The sequence below is a fragment of the Anomaloglossus baeobatrachus genome, chromosome 4, assembly GCF_048569485.1.
Source record: "Anomaloglossus baeobatrachus isolate aAnoBae1 chromosome 4, aAnoBae1.hap1, whole genome shotgun sequence".
NCBI lineage: Eukaryota > Metazoa > Chordata > Amphibia > Anura > Aromobatidae > Anomaloglossus > Anomaloglossus baeobatrachus.
In genome coordinates this window covers 49,082,242-49,095,035 of record NC_134356.1, presented here as the reverse complement: position 1 = coordinate 49,095,035, position 12,794 = coordinate 49,082,242, and the positions used below count along the sequence as shown (strand labels likewise).

Sequence of the window (12,794 nt, the reverse complement as noted above, 5' to 3'; positions counted from 1 at the left end):
GGTGACATCACTCAGATGATTTGTGGTCACAGCTGGAGGTTCTCACATTCCTCCACCTTTGACTACAGGTTACCTGACCTCAGGGTACTTCATTAAACTCAGTGACCCCACCTGAGGTGCATGAGACTTCAAGATTCTCATTGACTGGTATCCAGATTCCCTTCAGGTTTTGTGAGAAATCTGCACTAAAAAACGCAAGGTATGCACATAGCCTTGGGGTCCGTTCCCATTGTCCCCACAAAGAGCCGTGACATGAAGCATTAGCTAACTGTCCCTTTAAAAATGATCAGGCTAACTTTACCTTATCTGGGGGGAAATCTGAGACCATTTTTTACTGCTACCTTCCAGAAGCCGTGGCATTAATGCGCCCGCACCTCATTATTTTGCTCCATTTTGACGCTATAGCTGTTAGATTCCTCGGCAAAATACATCTATCTGATCTCTCCGCTCCCCGCCGAGACCACTCTTGCCGTGTCTTTTCCTTGAAAGCCACACACAGTTGCTAAATTATTAAAACTGTAAAGCTTTAATGTCGGCCTCGGTGCCCCGGAGGACTGCAAGGGGGGGGAAATTAAAATAGTTGTCTTTTTTTATTCTTTTTTTTTTTTTTTCTTTTAAAAGCACTAGAGGAAAAAAACATTGTTTTGCAGGGAGACGTGTAAGTGAGCCGCGCGGAGGCAAAAGATTCCTTTATAAATAATGACGGAACCTTGCAGAAGAGAAATGGTGTGATTTACAGAGATACTGCTCAGCCGTAAATCCCACGAGCAGCACCAGCTGGTATAGCGGCGGGAGGTTTGAAAAAGAATAGCGGAAGCTCCAGCTGCTGCAGCACTGCTTTAGTGCAGAGGATGACTGTCTTATTCTGTGTTTAGGAGTCCAGTGAGCAAAAAGCATCACATATGTTATAAGGGTAATCCGTTAGTAAGGTCAACAATTGCTCCTCCAAAACCACACATGGTGTTGGAAAGCTAAATCAATCGACACCTTTATATCTTCTATCTGTTGCTGCATTCCTAAGTAATTAGTGTTTTAATTCATATGTGTTAAGAGCTCTGGGTGTGACAGAGCACTTCCTGGGCTTCTGACTCCCGAGGTTGCTTTTCTGCCCAGCATCACATATATGTGCATGAAGGTCTTGGAAGCTCAATCCATCGATACCTTTATATCTTCTATCTGTTGCTGCATTATTGAGTAATTAGCGTTTTCAATCATGTGTTAAGAACTCTGGGCGTGACAGAGCACTTCCCGTGTGTCTGACTCCCAAGATTGCTTTTTTGCCCAGCTCCAGCCTCCATAGCTTGATTAATACCACACTGTCTATATATATATATATATATATATATATATATATATATATATATATATATATATATATATATATATATATATATATATATATATATATATATATATATATATATATATATATATATATATATATATATATATATATGGACCTTTTCTTATGAAAAGTATCAGATTTTTTTTAAAAGGTCAACTTTTCCCCCTCCCAAAGCACATATGGTCTTGGAAAGCTAAATCCATCGACACCTTTATATCTTCTATCTGTGGCTACATTCCTGAGTAATTTGTGTTTTCATTCATATGTGTTAAGTGCTCTGGGTGTGACAGAGCACTTCCTGGGCTTCTGACTCCCAAGGTTGCTTTTCTGCCCAGCACCAGTGTTGGGAGCTTGATTAATACCACACTGTCTATATTTGAATGGACCTTTTCTCATGAAAAGTATCACATTTTTTTTTAAAAGATCAACACTTCCCCCTCCCAAAGAATATATGGTCTTGGAAAGCTAAATCCATCGACACCTTCATATCTTATATCTGTTGTTGCATTCCTGAGTAAATAGCGTTTTCATTCACATGTGTTAAGAACTCTAGGTGTGACAGAGCACTTCGGAGCTTGATTGATATCACACTGTCTATATATGCATGGACCTCTGCTTAAGAATAGCATCAGATTTCTTTTAAAGGGAGTCTCCCTCCCAAACCACATATATGTGCATGAAGGTCTTGGAAGCTCAATCCATCGACACCTTTATATCTTCTATCTGTTGCTGCATTCTTGAGTAATTAGCATTTTCAATCATGTGTTAAGAACTCTGGGCGTGACAGAGTCCTTGCGGGGTGTCTGACTCCCCAGATTGCTTTTCTGCCCAACACCAGCCTCCATAGCTTGATTAATACCACACTGTCTATATATAAATGGACCTTTGCTTATGAAACGTATCAGATTTTTTTTTTTTTTTTTAAAAGGTCAAAACTTCCCCTTCCCAAAGCACATATGGTCTTTGAAAGCTAAATCCATCGACACCTTCATATCTTATATCTGTTGTTGCATTCCTGAATAGCGTTTTCATTCATATGTGTTAAGAACTCTGGCGTGACAGAGCACTTCCCAGGTGTCTGACTCCTGAGGTTGCTTCTCTGCCCAGAACTAGCCTCCATAGCTTATGTGAATGGACCTCTGCTTCGGCAAACCGTCAAATTTCTTTTTAAAGGGAATCTGTCAGTAAGGTCAACACTTGCCCCTCCCAAACTACATGTGGTTTTGGAAAGCTAAATCCATTGATACCTTTTATATCTTTTATCTATTGCTGCATTCCTGAGTAATTAGTGTTTTCATTGAAATGCTTTAAGAACTCTGGGCAGAACAGAGGACTTCACCGTCTTCTGACTCCCAAGGTGGCTTCTCTGACCAGCACTAGTCTCCATGGCTTGATTGATTTCACACTGTTCATGCAAGGAAATCAGACAGTCAGCTATCAATCAAGCTAAAGAGGCTGGTTCTGGACAACCTCTGGAGTCAGACACCCGGGGAAGTGCTCTGTCATGCATGGAGAACATAATGCATATGAATGAAAACACGAATTACTCAGGAATGCAGCAACAGATAGAAGATATAATGGTGTCGATGGATTCAGCTTTCCAAGACCTGCATTTACATATATGTGGTTTGGGAGGGAGATTCCCTTTAAAAGAAATCTGTTGCTATTCCTAAGCAGAGGCCCATTCATATATAGACATTGTGATATCAATCATGCTATGGAGGCTGGTGTTGGGCAAGGAAGCAACCTTGGAGTCAGACACTTTGGAAATGCTTGGTCATGCCCGCAGCAATTAACGCATATGAATGAAAACACTACTCAGGAATGCAGCAACAGATACAGAATATAAAGGTGTCGATGGATTCAGCTTTCCAAGAGCTGTATCCACATATTTTTGGTTTGTGAGGGAGATTCCCTTCAAAAGAAATCTGACACTACTGACACTATTCCTACTCAGAGGTCGTTTCGTATATAGACCGTGTGGTATCAATCAAGCTATGGAGGCTGGTGCTGGGCAGAGAAGTACCCTCGGGAATCAGATGCTCTGAAAGTACTCTTGGCCTAACTTAACGCATATGAATGAAAACTCTAATTACGCAGGAATGCATCAACATATAGAAGATATAAAGGTGTTGATAGATTCAGCTTTCAAAGACCTGCGTGCACATATATGTGGTTTGTGAGGGAGATTCCCTTTAAAAGAAATTTGATGCTATTCCTAAGCAGAAGTCCATTCATATATATACAGTGTGGTATCAATTAAGCCATGAAGGCTGGTGCTGGGCAAGGAAGCAGCCTAGGAAGTTCTTGGTCACACGCAGAGCACTTCACACATATTATATATATATATATATATATATATATATATACATACATACATACATACATACATACATACATACATACATACATACACACATACACACATACACACATACACATACACATACACATACACACATACACATACACATACACACATACACATACACACATACACACACACACACACACATATATATACATATATGTATGTGTGTACATATATGTATATGTATGTGTCTACATATATATGTATATATATATCTATATATATATCTATATATATATATATATATATATATATAAAAATAAACTTCTTTGTCGCTCCTTATTGGGAGACCCAGACAATTGGGTGTATAGCTTATGCCTCCGGAGGCCACACAAAGTATTACACTAAAAGTGTAAAGCCCCTCCCCTTCAGCCTATACACCCCCCTACTGCTACGGGCTCATCAGTTTTTATGCTTTGTGCGAAGGAGGCCCGGATCTGTGGCATCTCACGGTCGGCCAACCGTGGGCACTGCCAGACCGACCAGATTTGCTGTCTCAAGGGCCGTTTTTCCATCTGAATTCTGCGGCCCTCAACCTGACTGTGTGGCCATTGAGTCCTGGATCCTAGCGTCTTCAGGATTATCTCAAGAGGTCATTGCCACTATGAGACAGGCTAGGAAACCTACGTCCGCCAAGATCTACATTTCTCGTACGGCGCCCCTGCGCTGCTCGGATGCACTCTTTGTCCTGGTCGCTGGCCAGCGTAAAGGGTCACAGGCTTCCAAGTCAACCCTGGCTCGGTGGATCAAGGAACCAATTCTCGAAGCTTACCGTTCCTCGGGGCTTCCGGTTCCCTCAGGACTGAAGGCCCATTCTACCAGGGCCGTGGGAGCGTCCTGGGCCTTGCGACACCAGGCTACGGCTCAGCAGGTGTGTCAGGCAGCTACCTGGTCGAGCCTGCACACTTTCACGAAGCACTATCAGGTGCATACCTATGCTTCGGCAGATGCCAGCCTAGGTAGGCGAGTCCTTCAGGCGGCAGTTGCCCACCTGTAGGACGGAGCCGTTACGGCTCTATTATGAGGTATTATTTACCCACCCAGGGACTGCTTTTGGACGTCCCAATTGTCTGGGTCTTCCAATAAGGAGCGACAAAGAAGAAGGGAATTTTGTTTACTTACCGTAAATTCCTTTTCTTCTAGCTCCAATTGGGAGACCCAGCACCCGCCCCTGTTTTTGTATAACACATGTTGTTCATGTTAAATGGTTTCAGTTCTCCGATATTCCTTCGGATTGAATTTACTTTAAACCAGTTTATAATTTTTTCCTCCTTCTGGCTTTTGCACCAAAACTGATGAGCCCGTAGCAGTACGGGGGGTGTATAGGCTGAAGGGGAGGGGCTTTACACTTTTAGTGTAATACTTTGTGTGGCCTCCGGAGGCATAAGCTATACACCCAATTGTCTGGGTCTCCCAATTGGAGCTAGAAGAAAAGGAATTTACGGTAAGTAAACAAAATTCCCTTCTTTATTTTCATATAGCGCTAACATATTCCACAGCGCTTTACATACATCAGGAACACTGTCCCCATTGGGGCTCACAATCTAAATTCCCTATCACTATGTCTTTGGAGTGTGGGAGGAAACGGGAGTACCCGGAGGAAACCCACGCAAGCACAAGGAGAACATACAAACTCTTTTCAGATGTTGTCCTTGGTAGGATTAAAACCCAGGACCCCAGCGCTGCAAGACTGCAGTGCTAACCACTGAGCCACCATACAGTGCTAACCACTGAGCCACCGTGCCGCCCCATATGAATGAAAACACTAATTACTCAGGAATGCAGAAACAGATAGAAGATATCAAGTTGTCTGTGGATTTAGCTTTCCAAGACCTACATGTCCATATATGTGGTTTGTGAGGGAGATTCCCTTTAAAAGAAATCAGACACTACTGACAGTATTCCTATTGAATGATCCATTCATATATAGACCATGTGGTATCAATCAACCTATGGAGACTGGTGCTGGGCAAGGAAGCAACCATGGAATCGGGCGCCTTGGAAGTGCTCGGTCACGCCTAGAGCACTTAACGAATATGAATGTAAACACTTAATATTCTATTCAGGAATGCAGCAACAGTTACAAGATATATAAAGGTGTCAATGGATTTAGCTTTCCAATACCTGCATGTCCATATATGTGATTTGGGGGAGTGTTGGTCTTACTGAGAGATCTTAAAGGGTTTCAGCACTCTTTTCGAAGCTTTCTGTCTTGGAAGTTAATGGTGGTCCTAGAGTATAGACGCCACCATTGTCATCTTCATCTTCATTGTTGGGTCATTATTACTGGATTTCCCTTTGAGATTTTTGATGACGTATATCTAATCTGAATATTTCTGTATCTTCCCCATTTTAGATCATCTGAAAAAACGCCTGGAGGATTACATGGTGAATTTCCCTAAAGTAAGGATCGTCCGCACCAAGAAGAGAGAAGGTCTCATACGCACCCGTATGTTAGGAGCCTCGGCGGCCATCGGAGACGTCATCACTTTCCTCGACTCGCACTGCGAGGCCAATGTGAACTGGCTTCCTCCGCTGCTGGGTAGGCGCACCGCCGATACTGCTCCCCCCCCGCCACCGCCTCCGTGCACATCATTAGTCAGTGCAATTACTGTGCACAGAGCATCGTTCAGATCCACGACTTTTCCTACTACAAAGTCCTATTTGTGTTTTCCCTCCTGTGCATCCTCATAGCAACCATCCTCCGGAGGACTGGCATTTGTCTCTTCTTTTCTAGTTTTGGCGGCGTGTCTGACCTAAATCTCTTACTACAAGGGAGATTATGTACAAACAGCTCGTTCCGTGTTTCCACAGTTCGCTGTAATTACAGCTCATCCACAGCCGCTTCCAACTAAGTTTTAGATTTGTGTAAATTGAAATTCTGTCTCTTCCCCGCAGATCGTATAGCCCAGAACCGCAAGACGATCGTGTGCCCGATGATTGATGTCATCGACCACGACAACTTTGGATATGAAACGCAAGCCGGAGACGCCATGCGGGGGGCCTTCGACTGGGAGATGTTTTACAAACGCATCCCCATTCCTTCAGAACTACAGAAATCCGATCCCAGCGACCCTTTCGAGTGAGTCTCATAATTTTCGCATACTTGAAGTCATATAACAGCTGCTCAAACCAGCTATCAGTACCGAATCTTAACAGTGTGTATAGTACACACCACCATGCTGCACTGCTTAGCAAAAGCTTTTCCTGGTGTTTCAATGAAAGGTTACCTTCACAACCAATTTCTGCCTAAAATTAAAGGGGACGTTGCACTACTTTTCAGAAGTTTGCCCTGGTGTGGAAATCTACTTTCAGTGAAAGTTTACCTTCACAAACAATTTCTGTCTAAAATTAAAGAGGACTTATTTGCTTAAAAAAATTGAGATAAATAATTTGTAAAAATCCTCCAGTTCCCCTGATTCTGAAGCTCTTTTCCGTTTTGTGCTGCGTCGCTCCTTTGCGGAGATAGTCACATTTGTTGTTTTTTGGAGCGCACTATGTGAAATCTCTGCTTTTAGTTCAACTGCTCAAACCAGCTAGCAGTTCTGAATCTTAACAATGTGTATAGTATACACCAGTATGCTGCACTGCTTATCAAAAGCTTAGCCTGGTGTGGAAATCCACTTTCAGTGAAAGATTACCTTCCCTACCAATTTATTTTTATCTACAATTAAGGAGGACTTATTTGCTTAAAATACGGAGTTAAATAATTTGTAAAAATCGCCCAGTTCCCCTGATTCTGAAGCTTTTTTCCGTTTTGTACTGTGTTGCTCCTTTGCAGAGATATTCACATTTGTTGTTTTTGGAGCGCAGCATGTGAAATCTCTGCTTTTAGTTCAACTGCTCAAGCCAGCTAGCAGTACTGAATCTTAACAATGTGTATAGTACACACCAGCATGCTGCACTGCTTTACAAAAGCTTTCCCTGGTGTGGAAATCTACTTTTAGTGAAAGTTGACCTTCACAACCAATTTCTTTTAGTTAAAATTAAAAAAGACCTCAAAATTATTGAGTTAAATACTTTGTAATAATCCTCCAGTTCCCCTGATTCTGAAGCTCGTTTCCATTTTGTGCTGCATCACTCCTTTGCAGAGATATTCACATTTGTTGTTTTTGGAGCGCAGCATGTGAAATCTCTGTTTGTAGTTCAACTGCTCAAACCAACTAGCAATACCGAATCCTAACAGTGTGTATTGTACACACCAGCACACCACAGTATTCAAAAGTTTGCCCTGGAGTGAAAGTTTACCTTCACAACCAATTTCTTTTAGCTAAAATTAAAGAAGACCTAAAAAAAATTGAGGTAAATACTTTGTAAAAATCTCCCGGGTCCCCTGATTCTGAAGCTCTTTTCCGTTTTGTACTACGTCGCTCCTTTGCGGAGACCTATTCTCATTTGTTTATTTTGGAGCGCGTAGTATGTGAAATCTCTGCTTGTAGTTCAACTACTCAAACCAACCAGCAGTACCGAATCCTAACAGTGTGTATAGTACACACCAGCACACCACAGTATTCAAAAGTTTGCCCTGGAGTAAAAATCCACTTTCAGTGAAAGTGTACCTTCCCTACCAATTTATTTTTATCTAAAGTTAAGAAGAACTTATTTGTTCTAAAAATGGAGTTAAATAATTTGTAAAAATCATCCAGTTTCCCTGATTCTGAAGCTTTTTTCCGTTTTGCGCTGCGTTGCTCCTTTGTGGAGATGTTTACATTTGATTTTGGAGCACAGCATGTGAAATCTCTGCTTGTAGTTCAACTTGCTCAAACTAGCTAGCAGTACCAAATCCTAACAGTGTGTATAGTACATAGAAGCATGTTACATTACTTTTCAAAAGTTTGCCCTGGTGTGGAAATCCACTTTCAGTGAAAGTTTATCTTCACAACAAATTTCTTTTTAGCTAAAATTAAAGAGGACTTATTTGAGTTAAATAATTTTGTAAAAATCGCCCAGTTCCCCTGATTCTGAAACTCTTTTCCGTTTTGCGATGCGTCGCTCCATTGCAGAGATATTCACATTTGTCATCCTGGAGCGCAGCATGTGAAATCTCTGCTTGTTGTTCTACTGGGCGTTTCTTCAGAGTCTTCTCTGGGGAGGTTGCACTTTTACCCTTTCCTCGCAGATGCTGCCAGTCACAGCTTGATAGCTGATCTAGGTGTCTCAGGCATTCGCAAGTTGTGATTGATGGTATCTACGTGGGAGGGGTGAAAGCGCACACCCCCAGAGAAGACTCTAAAGAAACGCCCAGTTGAACTGCAAGCAGAGATTTCACATAGTGTGCTCCAGGATGACAAATGTGAATATCTCTGCAATGGAGCGACGTAGCACGAAACTGAAAAGAGCGTCAGAATCAGGGTAACTCAGGGATTTTTGCAAGGTATATACCTCAATTTGTTGAGCAAGTGACTGGTCCTCTTGCCACCAGGTTTTTTATTGCTCCCATGTATCCACAATGGGGAAAAAAAGAAGCAACTTTGCAAATAGTGTTCCTTAAAGATTTTTTCCAGCTTTGTGTCTGCAGCTGCTACGCACAATTTTGCATCTCTGTTATGTACGGACAACATACTGCATTGGTAGATCCTGCAGTCATACCTTCTTCAGGTTGTCCCCTAGTTCTCCCCAAGTTAAGGCCCCCATAGACAGTAATGTTGGCGAATGATGTCTTCCAACAGCCGATCCCTCCCTTATCTCCAAAGACAGATGCTGCCCAACTGTCAGCAGCTTAACTGATAGGAGAAGAAAAGGACAAGCCGCTGATATTCATCTGGTCGGATGCTTTTCTTCCCCGACGTCCTCTGTCTGGGGTGAGTCAAGAGGCCACGTCAGCCTCATCTGACTGCCAGCCTCCCCACTGATATCAGCAGGTGCGGCCGTCTATAGCCTAATACATTTAGGAGCCTTAAATTTTGGTGTATTCACAAGAAATAGGGGACAGATTAGGAGTATTGCAAAATCAGAATTTGTTTATAGTTTGTTACCATAGATACACATAGGTCTGTGTACCTGCTGTGAACACAAAACGGTAGAACATTTGCAAAGTTGCTTTTATTTTTTTTTATTCTGGAAGCTTTGGAGCACTATTTTTTTTTTTTTTATAAAAAAAATGTAATTAATTTAATGGTTAATAAAAAAGGTAACTTTTTCGTTTTGTTTGCCTACATGTGCTATGCAGACCAATGTGTTTTATATGGCAAGGCTCGTTAAAGGGTTGATATTGATTTTAGTATTGATACATCCAATAGGTGGCACTAGAGTCCAAGGCCTCTTCCTCTCTGAGGAGGCAATTTGCATATATAATTTCCCACTGGAGCATTGCATGTCTTATAAGTCTCCTTACACTGGCATATTAGTCTCAACAAGGGGAATTGTTACCCCTTAGATTCCATTGTAACTGACAAGTCGTCTTTCTCTCTGAAGAGGCAATTTGCATATTTAATTTCCCAGATGAGCATTTGCATGTTTTATAAGTCTCCTTACACTGGCATGTCAATCTCCACAAGAAGAAATGTTACCCTTTTAGATTCCATTGTAACTGACAAGTCATCTTTCTTTCTGAAGACAATGTGCATATTTAATTTCCCAGTGGAGGATTGCATGCCTTATAAGTCTCCTTACACTGGCATGTGAATCTCCACAAGGATAAATGTTACCGTTTTAGATTCTATTGTAACTGACAAGTTGTCTTTCTCTCTGAAGAGGCAATTTGCATATTTAATTGCATATTTAATTTTCCAGAGGAGCATTGCATGGTTTATAAGTCTCCTTACACTGGCATGTCAATCTCAACAAGGAGAAATGTTACCCATTAGATTCTGTTGTAACTAACAAGCCATCGTTTTCTCTGAAGATGCAATTTGTATATTTAACCCTAGAATGCATATCTGGGGCCTCGCAGGCCTGCTAGGTCATTTGTTTTCTATAGTAGATTGAATTGCTTGCACGTTCTAGGGTTAATTTCCCAGAGGAGCATTGCATGGCTTATAAGTCTCCTTACACTGGCTTGTCAATCTCCACAAGGAGAAATGTTATCTTTTAGATCCCATTGTAACTAACAAGTTATCTTTCTCTCTGAAGAGACAGTTTTACATATTTAATTTCCTAGTGGAGCATTTGCATGGCTAATAAGTCTCCTTACACTGGCATGTCAGTTTGCACAAGGAGAATCATTATCCCTTAGATCCCATTGTAACTGACAAGTCATCTTTCTCTCTGAAGAGACAATTTAGATATTTAATTTCCTAGTGGAGCATTTGCATGGCTTACAAGTCTCCTTACGCTGGCATGTCAAGGAGAAACATTACCCCTTAGATTCCATTTTAACTGACGAATCCTGAGAGGTCGAAAATGGGCATTTGTTTTGAGTTTGCCCCGTGTTTAAAGCGACTTGGCCTAAATGAACAATGAGCACAAAAAAACAATTACAGCAATTCGTTCCTTAATCTCTTCCTTTTCGTTGCTCATATTTGTCCTCTATTACAAATAATAATGAGAAATATATAAATATACATCCCTATGTCTCAGGAGCTTAACTGGCAGACAACTGGCTGCAGCAGAAGCCTCCCCCCACTGACCTGTCCGATAAGCCCCGCCCCTTTTTAAAGGGACAGCGCTTTATTCTGCTGTTATCTGTAGGTGGCAGTGATCTGCAGGAGCCGCTCCTACAGAGGGTGACTTTCTATTCTGGCTCCCTGAGGGGAGTCGTGGGCGAAGCAGCCCCTCTATTGTGTCCATATGAACACAATTCCTCTACATTATTCATCTCCGATACTTTCAAAGCTTTTTCTTTCTTTTTTTTTTTTTTGCCGTTTGCATAAAATATTTCCCTTTTGTAAATGTCTTTCCAAGGCTGTTACAATAATGGATCGTTTATTACTGAACTCAGGGTTCTCAAAAAATTGCCAACGCCGACTCCGCGCGGATAAAGGTTGCTTAACGCTCTCCCCGTAGCCCATTATATAGGCTTTTGTGTTTGGACGGTGAAGACGGGGTTAATTTTTATTTTCTTTTTACACTTTTTCAACTTTATTGCTGAATTTTATGCAGAATTTTGAGCCGTCACCAGAATGTTAAGTATTGGTTGTGTCTTGTTACCAAGATACAGCATCGGAGACGAAACGTAAAGCGGGAAAGTGGCGGTGGCGGTGGGGGCGCATCGGGAGTTATTACAACCCTTTTAAAGAGAATGTTAAAAGGTTTTTAGTTCTTTTGGGGGTTTATTTTGCTTTTTTTTTTTTTTACTATTGCAATTTAGAGTACTACAAGCTGAAACGTAGCTTACAATTTTTCCCAGTAAACACTGAAATATGTGTGACGCCCCTGGACTATCGGGTCGTCACAGGGTACTGCACAATCTGCCCTCCCGTGCAGTATCCACCTCCTTCTTGGTTTTGGGTCCCCAACTATATGGTGTTAGCATCAGTGCATCAGCTAATCAAATCCTAGATACACCCTGCACCACACCCACCAGACACACCAGTGGACGGCCTGAGTGGAATAGTCACCCACCTGTGGGGAGTTGGGAAGGGGAGGTCAGGAGTGTTAATACGGAGTCGAGTCTGAGAAGTGAAAGTGAGAGGAGGTCGGGAGCGGGGCACCTGAGGAGTAATCTAGGTGGCCGATGGTGGTCTGGGCCTAGAGGAGCTGGACCCCCGGTCGCAGGGGATCGTGGCAAGGGGCACGGATCTATCGAGGACAACAGCCGGTGGCCTTGCACCATCAACGGGCTGGGAACCATGGCACGACAGGGTACGTGGACCCTATGTCGGGGAGTAGCTTCAGGCAACCTGATAATTTACCTAATGAGAACGGAGCCTTCAAGATCCATTCCCACCTGCTCCAGAATTGGGGCACTAGTACAAGGACTTTCCACCCAAAACGGTCCATAATATCCAAGCGTGAGCCCTGAGAGCAAGCTCCCACACTCAGCCATAGTGGGGAGCGGGACCCGGCAAGTTTCACACTACCGCGACCACCAGAGAAGTAAACTTAGTGCCAGGAGGCAGGTCACGGATCACCAGGCAGCACCATCGGGGACGGGACCCGAACTAAGCTCCCCTCAGCGGCAGCGGTGTCCAGAGACTG

General features: G+C 42.5%; 1 protein-coding gene across 1 annotated transcript in view; it reads left to right on the top strand.

The window, feature by feature from the left end:
* GALNT10 (polypeptide N-acetylgalactosaminyltransferase 10) overlaps positions 1-12,794 on the top strand; it is a 184,692-nt gene that overhangs the window by 133,727 nt on the left and 38,171 nt on the right. Inside the window, exons 5-6 of the mRNA XM_075344314.1 lie at positions 6,073-6,258; positions 6,615-6,798. Of these exons, the coding sequence (XP_075200429.1) occupies positions 6,073-6,258; positions 6,615-6,798 (370 nt within the window). The remainder of the gene's footprint in view (positions 1-6,072; positions 6,259-6,614; positions 6,799-12,794) is intronic.